Source organism: Sparus aurata, chromosome 12, assembly GCF_900880675.1.
Source record: "Sparus aurata chromosome 12, fSpaAur1.1, whole genome shotgun sequence".
Classification (NCBI taxonomy): Eukaryota; Metazoa; Chordata; class Actinopteri; order Spariformes; family Sparidae; genus Sparus; species Sparus aurata.
In genome coordinates, this window is record NC_044198.1 from 16,909,520 (window position 1) to 16,929,522 (window position 20,003).

Sequence of the window (20,003 nt, forward strand, 5' to 3'; positions counted from 1 at the left end):
AAAACACTTATCTTCCTTCAGTGTCTGACTGTGTACACATATGACTCAGTTTGCATGATGTTAGTGGAGCATCTACCGAACGGTTCAGCCTTAATGTGTAAGCTATTTGCAGCTTATTCAAATAATATCTGACAATTTGAATGACACTTTTCCCTCACAGCGCTCTGATGGGGCAGATGTTAATGGTGGTTGCCCGGCTCTTTGTTTGACTGGCTCAATAAAAGCCCTATAACAGGGACGCAGGGAGGCTACCAAAGTTAGAGCTGACAAGGGGTCAGTCCATGCAATGACATCAGTGTAAATGATGTGCAACATTCATGTTTTTGGTGATTTGAGAGTGATTTGCACGACAGTAGACTGCAAACTGTAGCTATCAGGAGATGATATTCCTCAGACTCCCTTATAAAATCACTCAATTTTTTGACTTGTTGCGTTGGGAGAAACTTTCGAAACTTTTTGAAAGATTGTCGACGACAAAATCTTAATCATTTTGGCCTTCTTGTAAATTCGGCATATGTTAAACATTATATTCTTTCTATGTGTTAAAAACATTATTGCGTGCGATATAGAGGTTTATTTATATATACAAGACACCCAGTGAGAACTGCTGGCCTGGTTTTCTAGCTTCTGGATGTACTTTATGATTATGCGCAGTAGAGTTCCTCACTCTGTCTCAGCCCGAATTAAAGACTCATAATAGAAGGAGTCCTTTATACGGTTCTGGCGTCGTCTCCTTTATAATGGTGCTGTTTGCTGCAATACCATAAGTGGCCACCGGGCAAATTTGTATTAATTAATAGAGTCATGATGTGTTTGCAGGGAAATATGCCAGTGAACGTTATGATTGTCTTGGAAAAAATACTGCAATGACAACTAAAGATGCTTTTACTTGGAGAGAAGGAAATCTCCTGGCAACATTTTGTGTGACATCGTAAATTATTAAATTAACTTTTCAGATTTTTTTCTAAATAATGACCCGTTACATATATTCAGGCCCAGGCTGATTCTGTGTGTCCCTGTTACCTGCTGCACATCTCTGCAGCCTTCCTCAGCCAGCTGCACTGAACTCACCCCTTAATCCCACCTGTTGGAGCACAGAAGGGAGTCTTCTATGTTTTGAATATCGCTACACAGATAATAATGTTTATATCTGTCTAATAGCCGCCGGCGGGCATACTAAAAAGATTATGAATGTGGTGTAAATATAATGAGGTTGAATTTTTTTGCGCATTAATTCAGTCGAAATGCGTCAGCAACAGTTTAATGAGGTGACTTTTCCAAGCCGGTGTATTTGTTTACACACAAGAAATTGAAATCAAAGCGGATTTTTGTCAAACTGTGTCGTCTGCCTTTTCTTTTTGTGTTATGTTAGACAACGGCCCTTTTCTTAACCATAACATAGCAAACATACCTTCTGAACATTCACCCATTCACTGCTCTGCTGGCACACCAACACCCTGAGCCGTCTAGCCAGCTAATTTATAAACATGTCAGTCCACACTGCTTTAATACTTGATATAATACTGGAGACATAATTATCCTGATTATTCACACTCGGCGTGTCTGACAAGCCGGCAGCTTTAGCTGTTCAGTCGAACGTGTGGAAATCAGCATTTCTGAATGGATAAGTGTCTCCGGTGTCAGAATGAAAACACACATCTTCCTTGTATCGTTTCATGTATTATCGACGGCAGCGACTTGTTACAACTAGCTTCTCAGAGTGCCACACCTGATTTGATCAACAGACAACAATGAGAAACAACTGATGCAGATTATTAAAGTCTTTATGTTGAGAGTTTGTTGAAAATATGAGGGCAGAGCCGGACCCTGATTCACCAGTGAGTCTGAACACTGTAAAACCATCTGAGGCGAACAGTTTGTCCCGAAAGCAGAAAAAAATATTGCACAAATATTTTGTAATGTATAAACAAACGCCGCATTCAGACTGAAGGTTTTAGCTCCAATATCACATGTCTGTTCAATAAATCTAGATTAGACTAGATTTTTCTTCTTCTTTTTTTTTCATGTAAGGCCCGGGTCAGCCAGAGAACAGAGAGAAAGAAATCACACGAGGAACAGACTGACACCTCGGAGAGAGAAGAGAGGGAGAAGAAGTCGAGGCAACATGACAGAGAAAGAAATCTAACGCATGAAACATTCCCACAGTGAGCCGAAATTCAGGTGTGGAGCTCTCTTAAGACTTGGCAAAACAATGATATTCCCTTTGTTATGACCGCGTCTAGTTTGGAGAAGATCCAGCGTCACGTTAATTAACAATTATCAACTCCTCCTGACACCCCGTGTGCTATTTCCGAGGCTTAAAAAGAATTATACAGGGAGACCTGCACGATTTTACACGAGAGGTAAAGAAGCCTTATTAACATAATTGTATGCAGCGTGTGTGTCTGTGTGAGTGTGTGTGTGTGTGTGTGTGTGGGGGGGGCAAAGAGTGTGTGTGAGTGTTTGTATATCTGTTGTAGAGTGATCCTCAGGAGGCCCTCCACGCTAACACAGACTCTCCTTTACGGACCGATATGTTAACACAAGACAGATAACAAGAAACAGCCTTTAAATTCAAAGACTGGACGGTTCTTTGATCGCATTTTGAGAAGTTATCTATTGATCGAGTCATTTGTATCGCTTCTTATTACTAGAATTTGCTGCTTTTCGATGTCTTAACATTAAAGGAAATTTACTATTTTGGGTGCTGTACTGTTGATCTGACAAAAGGAGACGTTGAATGGCATCTCGGGGAGACTGTCCGAGGCCTTTTTTAAAGACTTTGGTAATGCTTTACATCTCAGTCCTTGTAAAATTCTTTATTCAATAGATATAAAATCCCTCATAGGATTAAAAAGGACCATTTAATTCTTAGTAACAGCTTAATAAACACATTTATGATACATTTAAAAAGTAATTTACAATAACAGTTGATAAACTGCTTAAGAATGTTAATAAAAGCCTGATTAGTTTGTTGTTACGAGTTTAAAATAGCATTACAAACACAGTTATTGGGTTTATCTAGGTTACCGTTTATGTCACCTTAATCTTTTCAGATTAAATCATACTTTAAAATTTATTTATTTGACATTAACTATGCTTTTTGGAAGGGTTTTAGCAACTTTCCAATCTAAAACAAGGACAATGCCTCAGTAAGGTTAATAAATGTTTTATTAGGAACATATTAACTTTTTTAGATTACGAGACATGGAGCAATTGTTCCAGGCTCTAATCAAACCCAGGCTGTGACAGTAATCCAGACTTCTATTATTATAAATCTAAGTTTTGGTGCCTGTGGAGAAATCGTGTCATTAACTGTGTAGCCTGTCAAAACTATCAAACTCAACGTGGCACTGAATAACACCGAAACAGCCATGTGCACTTAGAAGCTTGAATGAAACTACGGTATAAGTACAGTAAGATGGCGAGGTTGCATCACAATAAGTACGTTTACAGAAGGGATGTAATACCAAAGAACATCTCTCTTTGTGTTAGAGAGAGCACAATCCACTAGTTAATCAATTGGGGTGTCTCAGAAGGACAAAAGAATACAGAGGAAAGAATGCAAAAATGGTTAATCAAATATACTTGGCTGGCCGGCCCAAGTGTAGTCTATGTGTGGGAAACACTTTATTTCATCAATTAATCAACAAATCAAACAATAACAATATCACTGATTAGTTGCAGCCTTTAATGAGACAGATGAGAAATCCCAACAGCAGAAGTGACAAAGACAAAATGTCAAAATGTTCTTGTGCCTGAAGTCGGGGCAGTCACAATTCATTTCTTCCTTTTTGTGCTGACTTGACTCCAAATTAGCTGATTATTTTTCCGCGTAAATGTAATAAATCCAGACTTGGGAGACGAATATGTGATTAACATTCACTATCTGATCACATCTCTATAGTCGGCGCGGATATATTAATGGTTGGCGACAAAATCTTCAGACTGGTGACACAAATTCAATACAGATTAATCAATGGATGTAATCAAACAGGCCGAGATTATTAACTTTATTAGAGCTCGGTGTGCGAGTCATAATTGAGGGGTTCAGGCTTCCATCAAAGGGGCTCTGTGTAACAATTTGTGGCAATTTACATGTATTAAATCGCTTTTTTTTTTTTTTTTTTATTGGCCGGATTGTAACGTGAAATGAAAAATGAGACCTTCCCCGTCCCTCTCAGTCGCCTTTACAAGTCTGCCGAAGATCCGTTTAAGTTGTTCAATGCTGCTGTACTGTGGATTTCTTTGTGACGGACTCGGGTCGGACATTAAAAAGGATGTGACTTTATGAACGTTCTACAAACACAGAACGACAGTAGCTGACGTTGGTTAAGGAATCGAGTCCGCCATCGTGAACAAACGACCTGCTTCCTGCACCGCACGACAGAGCCACTTTAACAGCTCAAGAACCGGTGCGATAAAGCGAAAATGTCACACTGCCCCATACTTGTTATACAGCTTCAGGTGATGAATTTCTGCTCTGAATTCTTGCCACAACAAAATCCCCACAACAACCCCAGGACAAAAACCATCATCATACATACAATAGAGTGGAATTTAAGTATTTGGAAGCTAAAAAAAAAATGATGTTTTTAAAGCAGGGAAATAAGTTGCATTCGCCCTCAACTGAAATCTACAGCGCATCTTCCTCTATTACACATGCTTGTAGAGTCTGAGTGAAGGGCTCTCCCCAACGGCAGCGAGAACATCTGTCAAATATCTGCTGTAGTGCCTGAAAGGCCTTTTCACATCAAGTGAGCTTTAATAGGTAACAGAGGACTGAGATTCTCGCTATCGCTTCCACCTCTCCATCCAATATTCCTGCCTCCTTCCCTCCTGACTGTTGTTCAGCCTAACCAAAACCCAATATAATCCCTCTCCTGTTTCCTCCTCTTCCCGGGGCTTAGTCGATATGTTGGACTTCCACGCACGTGCGCGGTGAGATAATGAAAATGTTTCTATAAATAGGGACAATAGTGCTGACAGTAGCACTCTCTCAAGTGAGATATCTCAGTGTAATTTTCACGAGCGCTCACGGTCACACACACACATACACTGTAAACACTGGCGAGGAAAAAAGCCGCTCCGCCGCCCGTGTGCTTCATCATAGTGATAGTCCTGAAGCGGCGTGTAAACACTCGCGCCGCAAAGCAAACACATTTCAGATATGTGCTATATGAGGCTCAAATATAGGACGACTCCACACAAAGCAGATCAATGCCCCCGCCACATCTTAAACAAACAGCACGCAGCTTGCCTCTGCAGCAGACTAAACAGCTTGAATTTGCATAATACTGAAGCCCACTCTATGTTAAGACAATACAGCTCATGTGTAACATCCGAGCCTTATGTCACACCATGAAGCTCAGTCGCACATCTAGCTGTAAAACACAACGTATATTTCAATACTCATCAGTCACTCTGACATAAAAAATCTGCTAAAACCGCGACGATATTCCGTGTACTCATTCCTCAGGCTGTATAATCCAATGAAACATAATAAAGAGCAACCATAAAATGTTACAGTCTGTACAAGCCTCCAACCTAAACTTTCAGAGCACCAACGGAGGCTGAGGCGAAGCCCGACGGGATGGAAAAATAATTGAGATGGATCGAACAGAGCGGCCTCATCCTTCATCTCTCTCTCACCTATCAGCTCGTGATGGATGACGTCGGAGAGGTTGGGCTCCTCGCCCCACCAGAAGATCCACAGCTCCTTGGCATCGGGCTTGATCTTGCGTCGCCATACGCACAGCAGGTTGGCCTGCACGCAGCGCATGAAGCTGCGCAGGACCGGGTCGTCCTGGGCCGGGGCCGAGATCACCGGCCCGTACTCCCCGCTGCTGCGGAAGCCGTAGCAACGCCATTTAATGCCCGTCAACTCCGCCTGGGAGAGGAAGAGGGAGAAAGCTGATTATAGCAACAGTCCATTAAGCAGCCTTAAGATCGTTAATACAGCATTGTTATTATGTGCAACGACTAATAAATTAATTCAAGTTCAAACTGGATTACATGTGATTTAAATGCTGTAACAATTAGCTGATTCACTGATAAATCAATCCACAGAGAATGAATCCACAATCACATTTGATAATCATTAAGTGTTTTTGTCATTTTTATGCAAAAACAACAAATATTCATTTATTCAACCTTCCCCAATAAAACATTTGCTGCTTTTCTCTCAAATATTTTTGAGTTTTGTTCTATTGTTCTGGGCTGTAGACATTTAAAGCTACAACCTTTTTGTTGTGTCAGTATTTGACGACCTGGAGAAGAGACTAAACAGCCAACCATGTTTTTTTTAACAGAGAAAGCAATTAATTGATTAATTGGGAACATAATCTGCAAATATATCAATGATGATTCACCTTGACTCATTCACAGACACTGGGCATGTGTGCGCCATAAACAGGAAACAGATTGAATGCTCCTGTCGGTTGCTTAGCTACAGATAATACTGTGGACACTGTAGGAAAATGGTAACTGCTCTTATTAGAAACCTCCTGGATAATTTGTTAGCGAAACATTGTCAGTAGCCATTTTTGTCTCCCTTTTCCATCATTCTATCATCAATGTCCGTTTTTGACCTCTAAATATGAAGTCCAACAACATAACATCCATTCTGTTAATGTGCACGTTCCGATACTCCAATATCACGCTTCATACACTGATTGTCTGCATCATCGTTTGCGAAACTCTCAGTTTCTGCCCGTCAGGACGTAAGCACTGACAACAAGTCAGATTTCACGACCAAAAACCCTGTTTACATGTGTAAGAAAAATCAAAACACTTAGATAAAGTATATACGTATTAAGGAATACCCAAGCACGTGGATAGATAGATAGCAGCAGACAGCCTGACAGGATCCATTTCATCTCCTTCATTTTCCTGGGAGATTTTTGTGCCCAGCGACAGACAATATTGCCAATTCAGCGAGGTTAACATGGAATCAGTCTGAATGCAGATGGTAACATTTTTCTATTGCCTTTACATTTTGCAATCAACATTAAGTTTGTTATCATGAGTATCACCAGTATTAGGTTGTTTTTTTTTTTTATCTCACGGGCAGAAGATGAAATGAAACAACCATAATGCATAAATCAATAATGTGATCGCAGCCTGATCACTGATGCACTGTACTTCAGTCTATAGAGTTCTCTCACATGACAGAGAGCGTCTGACAATGCTGACTCAATCAGTAGCTGCACAGGCGCCATCCAATCATGTCATAGTTTTCACTCACTTCCTGTTTACACAGCTATGACTACTTAACGTCTGTCTGCCGGGTTGTTATAATCTTATCTAACCGATACTTTCAGTCGCTGCCGTCGACGCTGTGAAGACACAATAAAAGTGTTTGTAACTATCGCTTGGAGAGGAAGTGGAAGAGCGGCGGCGAGACATAAAGGACGGCCTTGAGTGAGATACAGGGAATGAAATACTGCAGGGGAGACGGCGCTGAAATATAGAGGCAGCCACAAAGAGCAGGAGACGGACATGAGAGGAGGAAATAGTGTTGGGGTCAATGGTTGGAGCCTGGCCCAGCATCTGACATCTTCTCCATTTAATCTAATGGGATGATAGGTGTTTATGTTGCCCTGTTGCAGACTTGGGAGGCTCTTGGCCGTGATGCATTTACTGATGAGCCAGGGAAAAAAAAAAAAAAGAGGCTTCTACTTCCAGCCGAGCCAGAGAGGCAGTAAACACGCGCGTTATTTTTTAATGTTTTAAACAAGCAAAAAGCATAAGTGACCCCACGACGCTCATGTGTGCTTTGGACACTTGTTTTATGTCTGTTTGTGTTCTCGTGTTTGTATTTGCGCATGAATGAGTCGAGTGCACAAGAGGCATTGTTGAACAGGGCAGAGATTTGGCAGGCGTGGGGGGGGGGGGGGGGGAGTGGAGGGGGTTGCCCTCCCCTTCTCTCTCCTGTGTTCACCCAGCTGTGAGGATCATGTTTGGCACACTGGCTCAGGAACCAAGACATCCAAGACCAGCTGAGGGAGGGTGAAAGAAAAAAAAGAATACTGACCCATTTTAACACAGGAGACAGGTGGAAAGGAGCAGCTCAAAGAAAATTAAAGCCTGCAGTGTCTTTGAGTGGATGAAGGAAAAAAGGCTCCGCGGCTTTGATGACTGTTGAGAGAGGGGCTGAGAGGAAGCGAGTGTGTGGCGGGGTAGCAGGGACGTGTCCAAATCAACACTAACTAACGTGATTTTGAGGAAGTCTGTCCGTCTTCTAAAAAAGCACGTGTTACGGCGTGCAGCAGTGTCGTAGAAAGTACCCAAAAGTCAAGCGTGTGTTAAAATAGGACTTTGGTAAAACTGAAAGTCACCTGTGCCAATGGTACTTGAGTAAAAGTCTCAAAGTATCTGATATGAAGTGTATTTTTCAAGGCAATAAATGTGCCTAAGCATCAAAAGATAAAGATAAAGATAAAGTAAATTAGACATATATTTACATGTACTGTGTGTACAAACTGTATGCCTGGCTTTGACTCGGCTTAGGAGTTATCTGCGGCGGCGTTATCGGCCTGGTCAGCTATCAGATCTGATATTCAGCATTTTTCTGATTATCAGAATCAATGTCTGTTTTGTCTGATTGCAGATAAACTAATTCATTTCAATGTGTTGCTTTAGCTCTGATCACACATGCAATCTAGAAATTACCTAAAGATATCAAATAAATGCACTGTTAAAAAGTACATCTGCCTCCAGAATGCAGCGGAGTGGACGTAATATAAAGTAGCAGCAAATGTAAATACTCAAGTAAAGTACCAGTACATCAACATCTTATACGTGAGTGCACACTGAGGTATGCTCATGACCCAGGAAACATCCTGACTGCAGAAACGCACCCATAATTACAAGCATGTCCCTCCTGTAATGACAGTGTGTGTAATGGGAGATATAAACATTGGCGCTGTGATAAGCCAAGCCCTAAAATTAGCCATGACAGGGTCAAGGATGCTGTTTCTCCCAAAGCAAAGAGGAAGACATCTGCTCACACTGCCTCGTCACTCCCAGTCAATGTCAAAAGTTTCTCCGCTGTCTGACACAGCTGTCTGCCGCTACTGACTCAGGAGCCGAGCGGAGGGGAAGTGAAATGTCAGAAAATGCGTTCACAATAGAGACGGACCGGTTGTTGTTTTTAAATAAGGCAACAGATGCTCTCTAGGAATTGGTTGTCAAAGATCCCCTCCAGACATGCTCCAGACATAAAAATACGCCGCTTGGAACGTTAAAGCTGCTGTGATATATTCTAATTAAAATAAGTGTCGTGCAGCTCTATATTCCAACAGTAATCACAGTGTTTGGTCAGACGTCTCTCATCCCCCTGGTTATGCACTACAAGGGAAAATGCAGTTTCTAGTATTGTGGCATCCCCGCCAACTGTATTCTTTGATCCTCCTGTTTGCTGCCACGTCTGGCGATCACTGCTCCATGTTCACGTGGTGACACAGACAGGAGGGAGGTGATTGCCAGCTGCAGAGCGGACGGAGAGTTAGCTTGAGTGGCGACAGCGATGACTCGGTCTAAAATGTTTTATCCACAAAAAAAAAGGGAACAATTCTGGAGCCACGCAAGCATCTTTGTGAGGCTGCACTGTCAGGCACATGGATGATTTCAACTAAATGCTAACATGGTCACAATGACAATGCAGGGATGGCCTTCACCATGCTACCACCCTGGTTTAACCTGTAAGCATTTGCTAATCAGCACTAAACACAAAGTAAACCTGAGGCTGACGGGAATGTCATCCACCTTAAATTATGGTTGAGCCGTTACTGGTGGTATCGAGTGTTATATAAGATTAGCCTTGATTTACTTAAAGGGGGCTGCTGCGCCTTGGCGGAGGCACGGGCTCTACTTAGAGCTGTTCTAGGTTTAGAGTTATTTCACCATCAGCCAAGGTTTTGAACACTAGGTGAAATGTTAAAGGTTCTGTGTGTAAGATTTAGTGGCATCTAGCTGGGTGTCTGCAGATTGCAACCAACTGAACAGCCCTTGTTTTACAGCCACTGTAGAAACACAGTGGTGCAACACGGTGGACAAGTGTAGAAGAGTACTTGATCCTTTTATAAATGAAGGGCGTTCAGTTGGTTGCAAATGCACTAAATCCTACACACTACGCCTTTAAAACTATTAAACTACTGGACTATAATATTGCCGATTGTCAGCTTCTAAACTAGGTGTGATGTCACAAAAGATCGTGCCCACGGGTACACACCGTTAACTGAGACTTGAGGTGAGCACAGAGAAACTTTCGGCCTTCAGCAGATGAATGTAAAAACAGCCTTGTAGTGTCAACACTGCACATACAGTACATCATTCTACTAAGTGAAGGTCAGGCATTCAATTGCAGTGACAATGACACATTTTTGTGCTTTATGGCGAAATCTATTTACTTTTTTAGTGCAGATTTATTGTTTAGGCTGTAATATTGACAGTGCCATGTTGTATTTTCAGTTGAAATGTCTCCACTTGGTCTTCGCCGAGCCCAAAACACAGGTGATGTGTATGCCTTGCCCACGTGTAAAGCACTACCCAAACACCCTGCTGAACTCCTGCAGAGGATTAGCTGTGGCACAGTTGCAGGAAGAGGAACAGGGCCACAGTCACATGTTTGCAGGCAGATCCAAACACATGCCTGCACACACACACACACACACACACCACACACACACGGCAGCTGTGATGATGTGCAGACCAGAAGCGCTCCAAAACACTGACATGCATCAGGAGGCGGACATATTTTCCGGCTGATGTCCAGTCATTTCTCGATGGTGACAGCTAAAGATCTGCGTGTGTTTGAGTGGGCGTTTCTGTCATGTATGTGCACATCCGTCCAAGTGCGCGCGCGCGCGCGTGTGTGTGTGTGTGTGTGTGTGTGTGTGTGTGTGTGTGTGTGTGTGTGCGTGAGGCTTCAGTTTCTACATCACCCTCGCTAAATCAGCCCAGTTATACCGACGCTAACAATAAGCAAGTTCTTATATTTGTATGAATGAATTATCACTTGTAACACATAAGAAAGAGGCAGAGAGAGCCTGCCAAGCTGGTAGAGCGATTCTCTCCGCAACTCTGGTTACAAACCAGTGTTGTAAGTAAAATCAACAGCCTTTTTGCCTTGGTTCTGTCACAAAAGAGCTGCGGGGGAAAGTTGCTAAAATGCAGGCTCGAAAACTTAGATGAAATAGATAAAAGAAGATAGAGTCAGGGAATAATGTATACCATGCATTTGTGTTTTGGGTGAGGTTAGGATTGTGCCCTCGTTCATCCTTTTGTGCTATCAGCGGTGGATCTATATGTGCGTTCGTCGAGACAGCAGACGAAGATCAGAGCGAATATGCATCAAAAGCAGCGGAATCCTCGCCATCCTTCAGAGCACCAAAGAGCAGATCAACGATTATTCTAGGCAGCCGACTCCGTCTCTTTTAAAAACCTACCAGCGGGGTAAAAAGGCAAAGGGGTCGAGTAAAAAAGTCAATGGATGGAGTTTCGCTGTCAATAGAGCCAACACTCCTCCAAGCCCCTTGTTCTGCAGGTTAGCCGGTTCAATTTCTGATTGAGCACGGGACCGAAAACAAGAGCTTTTTTCCTTCCATTGCTAAGACGGACCCAAAGCTTTGACCTTACTCTCACCTCTATTATCTTTCTTGTCTCTGCTCTCCCTCTCATCTCCCAGCGCTCTCTCAGTGTCAGGGATGCCTACTGAATAAACCCAGGAGGATCTCGCGCTCTCCCTCGCGTCTTTTTTGTTATTCCACTCTTTACGTCTTTTCGTCTGGTAAATAGAGAAAAGATAACAGCTAACAGTGTGTTTCCAGAATACGTTTTGTGTTCGCACACAGGAGGTGGAAGACTGCGCTCCATTTGTCTATTAAAGCCCCTCTTCTTGCATTGGGATGGGTTCCTTATTATTCGACATCTTTTTGTATTCGTTGAAAATTGAATTTAAATGGGAACCTTGGCGTAAAAACCAGAGAGTTCAGAATCATTTCCTGAAAATAAGGGGAATTCAGCCGAGTTATCCCGACCGGGGGGGTCAACCTCAGTGCACCAACCATGTGCTTGTAATCAAAAGATAATATGGAAGTCAGAACTTTAATCTTTGACATACATTGCTTAAACCGATAATGCTGAATATAAACTCTAAACCACTTGACTTTAACAGAAAAGAGGATCTCATTTCCAGAGATTCAATTTCCACGCCGCAGGTCTAACAGACTGACGCATAGAGTATATATAAATATATAAAACTGCACATTGTTTAAGCCCAGGAGCTTCACAATAAAGAGGAAACCCCAGTTACTTAGATAGCAGAGCTGAGAGGAAGACACACTTGACATGCACTTTGCAGGACTGCTCCTGCAGACTGAAACTATTTTGCTCCCCCTGTTCTTTCTCAAAAACTGGAGGGACCTTCTGAATGGACCTCTTGAACTTCCCAACACGCAGCCAAATGTATGTTTGTGTTACGACAACGCCCGTACACACTTTTACATACTTTTTCACACAGACGAGACTTTGCAGCTGCCCGGGGCAGAGAGAGGAATGCAGTGACAGCATATTTAAACACATTTCTGTACTCGTGAAGCACTTACTTTCACTTTCAGGACAAATGCCTTTGAAGGTTGTGCTCACTTTTAAGTTGAGGTATTTTGGGTGTGATCTGTCAGAATCTGCAATCTGTTGAATTCACACTCAGCATATCAAGCTAAACGCTAACTTCTGGGAACTGAAACTGCCGTTAGCTAGTTAGCTCAATGAGCTGTGCAGCCAGTAGTCACGACTGGGAGTTCAGAAGCTTGGGAGGAGTGTTGGTGTTTATATTACACTGCCTGCACAGAATATTTTACATCAGTGTCATGCATTTAAATGTCAAAACTTCTTTTGATAATTATAGCGAACTGGTGATTTATTTTTCAAATATTACACCTTTAATCTTCATAAAATACATTAATTTCCTCCTGTCTCTTTAAGGCCCCGCTCCTCAAAAGCCCAGTCTGCTCTGATTGGTCAGCTCTCGCAGGCCTGAGCAGATTCAACCAAGACTGTTTCCGCATCAGTTCTGCATACGTTTTTGCAATCACGGCCATTCTGAGGGCGCTGGCGGCAAGTGAGGCACAGTTTCTGAATACAGGATATTTTTCTCTGTGACTCTGAGCATCTTGATGTTGACAGTATTTACACAGCGCCAATACCTTCTTTTTATTCCAACAGACAGGAAATCTCAATTTCTATTATATGGGATCGTTAATAGTAATTCAAGCGATGCAAACTGAAAGATAAATCATTCAGAATGTGAAGATGCATAAGAAAAACACAATATTCGGTCTAGTTATACGCAGACTCTTGAGCTTTATTAAGCACCCTTCTTTGTCAGAATGGCAGCCGATGTGAACATTTGCATCGAGGTGTTGAAGCGCTCTATCAAAGCTGACAGAAAGCGCATGAGAACGTCGTCTAAGAGCGATGCCACTTCTTTATGAATCCCACAGCAGTGTAAGAGCCTCACAGTCTGATAGTCTGACAAAGGAGGCACTTTAGGCAATTGAGAGACGGCTTGTATCAGCAGTTTTACCTACTCTGGCACGAGTGAAACACTTATTCTGTCAGAGTGGCATAGCTTTCACATCAACGTCAAATCTGTTTAGACACTTGACAAGCTGCCAATATTTGGGGTGTGTTCAGATGCCTTGTGATGCCTGCGAGTCTTTAGATAAGACTTGATGGCTTATCAGACACAAGCAACACTATCTGTCTCTCTTTCATTCAATGTCAAAGACCAGGGGTTAATTTAATCTTTTACAGAGAATTGGCCCGATGTAACTTATTTGAAGTTTCAGCAGAAACAATGTTAATCCTTCAGATTTTAATCAACCCAAACTCTGTTTTGGTTTTATTTATGACAGGGGTTGTCAAACCTATTACTCAAAGGTACGGGTTTGATTTTTAGTTTAAGGGTCCGGAACGACTGACGGTAACAAAATAACATTTAATAACTTATCTCACGTTCATTTTAATAAAGCTGCAGTAAAAACAACTTGAAAATGATCAGAGATGGGCAACTTCTGGAGCTGCTGTGCGAAAATACGGTCCAGTTTGCTGAAAACAATTTGATCAAATGTTTTTAAACAGATTTTTGTCAAAATCTTAGCATCTAACTATTAAAAGAGTTGCAATGAAAGAACAAGAAAGTGATAACAGATGCAGCTGTGTACTTTAACAAAGGACAAAAAGAAAAAATTCTAAACTTTTCCATTTAAACAACCTTTGTGGCCATTCAAGTGTAGATTTCTGAGTTTTTAATGTGCACCTGAATGCACCATGACTGTCAAACTCTGCCAGACAGACAGACAGACAGCACAGGAGATAAGAATAGATACATATGTAGAGATAAATGATAACATGCGACAGAGACTTTCTGCATAGTTCGTTGTCACATGACAATTTGGATACAAATATTTACCCTTACGAGATTTACACACCAAACAGAAAATTTACTCACATTTGAAGGACTCAGGCATATTCTCACAACCACATTTATTTAGTTGTAGATACTTTTTCGTGGAGAAAACAAGTCACATTATGTACCTTGCGATTTAGGAGCTGATAGCAAATTCTCTGATGTACCGTTAATGCATGAACTCAATGCATCAGCAACACACACAACTCTTTCATTGTCTCCAGCCGTTAACTTCTGATGTCAACAACCGGCAAGTAACTCGCATCAAAACACATTTATCTGTGGAGAGGAATCTGTCAGGGATCTCCAGCTACACTTTGTACTCAACATCATAATTATCTAGTGCTCGATAGTAATTTTATTCCAAAAAAAGAAAACATAGCACATCATAGTAGTGTATAGTAGCTTTAAGAGCAAAAGGTGGGTACTGAGTCTGAGTTTTGAGAAGCTCTTATTGTTCACTGTCAACCATACAATGTATTTAAATTCTGTATTTACTTCTCCATGTTATAGTTCTCCCTTTTCCCACGCTCGCCTCAAATTGCCTACCTATGTACAGGTAAAATATATGCGTACAATTCATTCAATCCAGTCTTCATTGTTGATCATAAATAATAAATCAAATGTTATAGTTTATTTAAAAGTCGACACAATAATTATACAGTGATAATAAAATATTGCCCAGCTGTACATAATTTCTCGCAGTCATCAGTGCTGTAAGGTGAACACATACACTCTTCTGTTGCCCTGCTCAAAGACCACATCAACCACGACTGAAATCTTTCGGGATTAAATCTTTAATGACACGATTTCTGTCGAACGCATTAGAGCTGGCATACTGCAGCCGAACCTGAACAAGCGTGTGCAATTTTGGACAAAGACAATGAAGGTTGATTGGCTGTGTGCTAAGTCGGCGGTGAGAAGTCACCAGTTAGAAAAGCAAGTGGCAGAAATCGGAACAGGCAACGACTCCCCCTTCATCAATTAACCCACTGAAATCAAATTAACCCGCAAGGAGTCGCGCTCCCCTCTGGCATTTTGCACCACAAATGAAGAGCGATGCACATTACTGCACTTGTGAGCGAGCTGGAGCGACACAAAAGCACCAAACAGGTGTAGGGAGAAGGCCTTCTGGGGCCGCAGACACTAAACAGATGCTTTTCCTCTGCCTTCTGCCGCCACCTTTACAAGCCCCTACAAAACAAGGGACCGTCATTTGATCTGTGTTCTGCTGTAGCATCCAGCCCTGGGAGGTGAGCAAGCCAAGCGACCTAATTAGAGCAGCGAGAGTCCCCAGGGCTGAGTGACGGATAGACCTGCCAATCACGCGGCAGAGAGCCTCCATCAAGCCGTGACTTCTCACCTGACACAAAGAGAGATAGGAGGCGCCGGCGGTGGAAGACCAATAAGGACAGCGACACATTGTGTGCAGAGGCGCTGCCGCATCTAAAAGGGCTGACAAGATCCCCAGCCATTTGGCAAATAAAACAACACAAAGCTGCGGCGTCAGGCTGCTTTGAAAGCATTAAGGGACGGGCTAAAGCAGTGGCCCTGCTTAGACTGAATTATTAACGTGCAGATAAATAAACCAGTCTCTGCTTTACTAGTGTCTCTGGTGTAACTTAATTAAGCGTGACAAGCCACAGGGAGGGGAGAAACCAGCGAAAGACACAGACAAAGACAGCAAAACTGAGAATCACAAAGAAGAAAAAGAAACAGAGGACGGGGAGAGAAAAGTAAAAACAGTTGCTAGGCAACATACAACATATATAGGAATTCGGCAAAGGTGTCCAATTTTTGAGATTTCTGTCTCCTGGGTTACAGTGGAAATATAACATTTCTGTGGACTTGTTCTGCCCGTCAGAACTACACCTCCATCTGCTCCCTCGCAGCTGGAATCCATAAACTCAAATTTGGCCGCAGATGTTATCGAGCACGTCATACATGCGTCAGGAAAGTCCTGGGATTACCAGAAGCAAGACACTGACATCGCAGTCCAAGATTACTCATTGGGTTCCTTTAGCAAGAGAACGAGTAGAATGAGAGAATTCGGCGGCGGTAATTGTACAATTAGCGCTGCATGGAGGCTTGTGAAATGCCTACAAGTAGTTAATAGTGTGATTGTTCCTGGAAATTGGGCAAATGGAGCATAAGCGGTATGAAAAATATCTCATTTGGCTTGTAATTTCCTGCATTGATTCTTTCCGCGGGGATGCCATTTCAGATAAAATGACAGCACTGCATAAGTCAGCATGACTTTTCCCTGTTTCATTACACATCAGATAAACAAAAAATACAAGGGAGAAAAACTGGAGAGCGCAGTTTGTGTGCGTGTGTGTGTGTGCGCGTGTGTGCGTGTGTGTGTGTGTGTGTGCAGGTCGTAGGCAAGGCCGGGCCACTAACTCCACTGTAGGTCACAGCCGAACAGGTTTCAACCCGCAAACTCACCTGGCTGCTGGCTGTAATCTTTAGGTTGCTTACTAAGTGGGAGTGGCAGCCAATCAGAGCTTTAACACTAGAAATCCACCAACACGCTCAACACACACAAACACAAACACAAACACACACACACACAGTCTTATGTAATCCCAATTCAGTGCTCCTCTCCTGTCCATTCACTCTTTGAAGCAGACACAACGCCACCATGTTCATATCTTCCCTAACACCACAAACGCCCCGTGCTCCCTCGGTCACGCCTGGTAAACACTCCAACAAGCCTTTTGTGTCTTCTACTGGAATGTCCGTTTATTCCACGAGGCAAGCCAGGACTGAAATTGAGCTGTACAAATTTTCATTAGCATCTGAAAAATCATGGGTGTCTGCCTAATTCAAGATGAGAGGGAGCGCCGCTTGGCAGCGCAGGGAGAATCAATGCACCACAAATGGCTGTGAATCAACAGTCTGCACATAATGTGTTTGTTCTCATCAAGTACCCGTCTGATTGGTTGCAGATAATCTCTCAATGGAACATGAACACATGATAATTAGAATTTGCAACAGCACAGCAGACATTAATGTTTTCTCTCTCCCCTTGCTTTGTGCACCCTTTAACCTAAAGTGTGCTCTAACTGCAATTGAATCCCAGCCAACCATGATATTGGCAAAGCTGTCTGGCTTGCAGAAAATATTTGCCCAGTTACAAGCAGGGACCAGTGTCTGCCTATAAAAAAAAACTTCTCTTTGTCAAGGTGTCTGCAGTCAGGCAGAGAGAGCGCAAACAGATTCTCACGAGACAAAGACATGGAGTCCCGTGTGATGGCACACGGAGCGGCGGCATCATTACACACAAGTTGTGGACAGACATCAGACGTCGGGCGTCACAATTTGGGTTCAGACCAGAGGCAAGGCACATCTGAGATGTAATAAATTGGAGGAAAGCGGTGTAAATTCCATGAGGAAAAACAGAAGCGTGTGGAGGAAAAGTGTTATCAGCATGTATGAGACAGAACAAGTAAATTAAGCAGCTGAGTGCATTTACTCAGGTCCTGTTTTTAAGTACACTTCTGAGGCACTTGTACTTGAATGTTTCAGTGTTGTGGCGTTAAATGCTGTCTCATTACAGGAAAATCTGTAAATCAACAACTAGAGGTCATAATTACTCTTCAGTAACTTCTTTACTGCCTCTTTCTCACTTTGCCTCAGACAGCATTTCACTATTTAATAGTCACCACAACGCAGGTTGGTTCATGTATACTGCTCTCATTCTAATGTTAAGTTTTATTGCTATTTCATAGTTTCAATTCTTACTCTACACTTTTTACCTGTCACTCTTCGTACTTCTGCGGCTGCAATGCCTGAATTTCCCCTCTGGGAATCAATTGAAGCTTATCTTAGAGTCTCAGAGCAGGTTAAAATAAAAATCTCTTTTTTAGTGAGATCATTTCAACCTGTTTCTAAATTAAATCGTGTTGTTTCAAAAATGTTACTCTTTTTAGAGTCAAGTATAATTCTTCTTGATAACAGAGCAGTGATCAGTATGATAATCATCTAAAAGAATATCATGGCATCGCAGTATTACACAGTTATTATAATTATTATTATCAGTTAGAGCTACAGTGACCCTTAATGGGTAGAAAACAAGTTTTTATGGTTAAAAATATATCATATCAAAAAAACGATGTCCAGACAGATATGAAACTTGACATGAATTTAAAATCGTATTATATTTATTAACACTAATACAGCAGAATTTAGTACAGTAGATTAACAGATGTACTCGGTATGATAATGGTTAAGTTTCATACAAAAGTTTTCATATCTCTTCAACCCTACAGTGACTGTATAACTAGCTCCACCATGACCAGCTTCAACATTAAAATGCTGCTTCCAGGTAAACCCACAGATGTTGTCTATGTTGTTATTGTACTTGTGTACAAGGGCTTTTATTTATAATGGAGTATTTGCACAGCGAGCTACTGAATTCTTCTTCCGCCACAAACATTCGGACTTACAAAAACAGCAGCGGCCGCCAGCAGCGGTTAATGTTAATCTAGTGGTCCATCAGTGTGTGTGCCAGCTAACTGGCTAACTTTCCAGCTATCACAAGCAGCCGATGGCACCAGCTACTGCTCATTCCTACCAGTCCTCCTTTCCCACTCGGCCTTCTGTCGCCCGGCACACATGCGGGAACAACCAGTGGGCGCCGAGAATAGCACACAGCTGGCACTGCAGGGCTTACATATTTCACACTCAAGCCACCGTGCTCCAAAATACTCCTGCCCATCCCGTCCCACTTCCAGCTCCGGGACCAGCGGTGGTTTCTCTCTCCCTCCTCCCCTCCCTGTCTGTCTTTGAACCGTTCTTCACCTCTGTGGCAGCGCCCTGACAAGCCGACTGCTCAGATAAGATCCATGACTACACTCAGGAGAATTTAATAGAAAAGAGATGTGTAGTAAAAAAAAAAAAAACACGAGTGAGGAGAACCCTGTCTTCCTGTTCCCGGCCTGGACCCTGCCCTCTCTCCTTCTCCGTCAGTGGATAACAATGGCGGTTCACAAAACGTTTTGTTACGGCAGCGAACACTATGCGCGGAAAGCTGTATATGTCTGTGTCGATGCGCGTTCACACAGGTGGGCCGCAGCCGGGTTGAGTCCTATTGCGATGACAAGAGATTCCCACAGCAGTGACAGGGGCAGATTAGTGGGAGGCGCCACACACAGACTCAAGGTGAAGCCGTGTGCCTAGCTGTCAAAATTGCAAGCAAGCAGAGCCAAAAGCACAGGTTGGGCATGGGGGGTTGGACTGTTGAGCGAGAAGCAACCAGATGGAGCCGCCGCCGTAGGGCACGCAGCAGAAGACTGGGTGGTGGGGTGATGCCTTGGAAACCTGGACCGATCCCCCTGCTTGTGTAAGAGGACTCCGCTGCGGCTTCAATGTCATCCTTGGACGTCTCAATATAAACAACGCTTTAATAATGTCACTGTCAAGAATCAGCGGCTCACATCGAGCGCCTGCTCGGATTTAATTCAATTCAGTTTATTTATATAGCGCTAAATCATGACGGACGTTACATCAATGCACTTTTCATACA

General features: G+C 42.7%; 1 protein-coding gene across 6 annotated transcripts in view; it reads right to left on the reverse strand.

Annotated features, from left to right (window-relative positions):
* LOC115592655 (mediator of RNA polymerase II transcription subunit 13-like) overlaps positions 1–20,003 on the reverse strand; it is an 87,345-nt gene that overhangs the window by 60,697 nt on the left and 6,645 nt on the right. For all 6 annotated transcript variants that reach the window (XM_030435683.1, XM_030435685.1, XM_030435684.1 and 3 more), the window contains exon 2: positions 5,653–5,890. In XM_030435683.1, the coding sequence (XP_030291543.1) occupies positions 5,653–5,890 (238 nt within the window). The remainder of the gene's footprint in view (positions 1–5,652; positions 5,891–20,003) is intronic.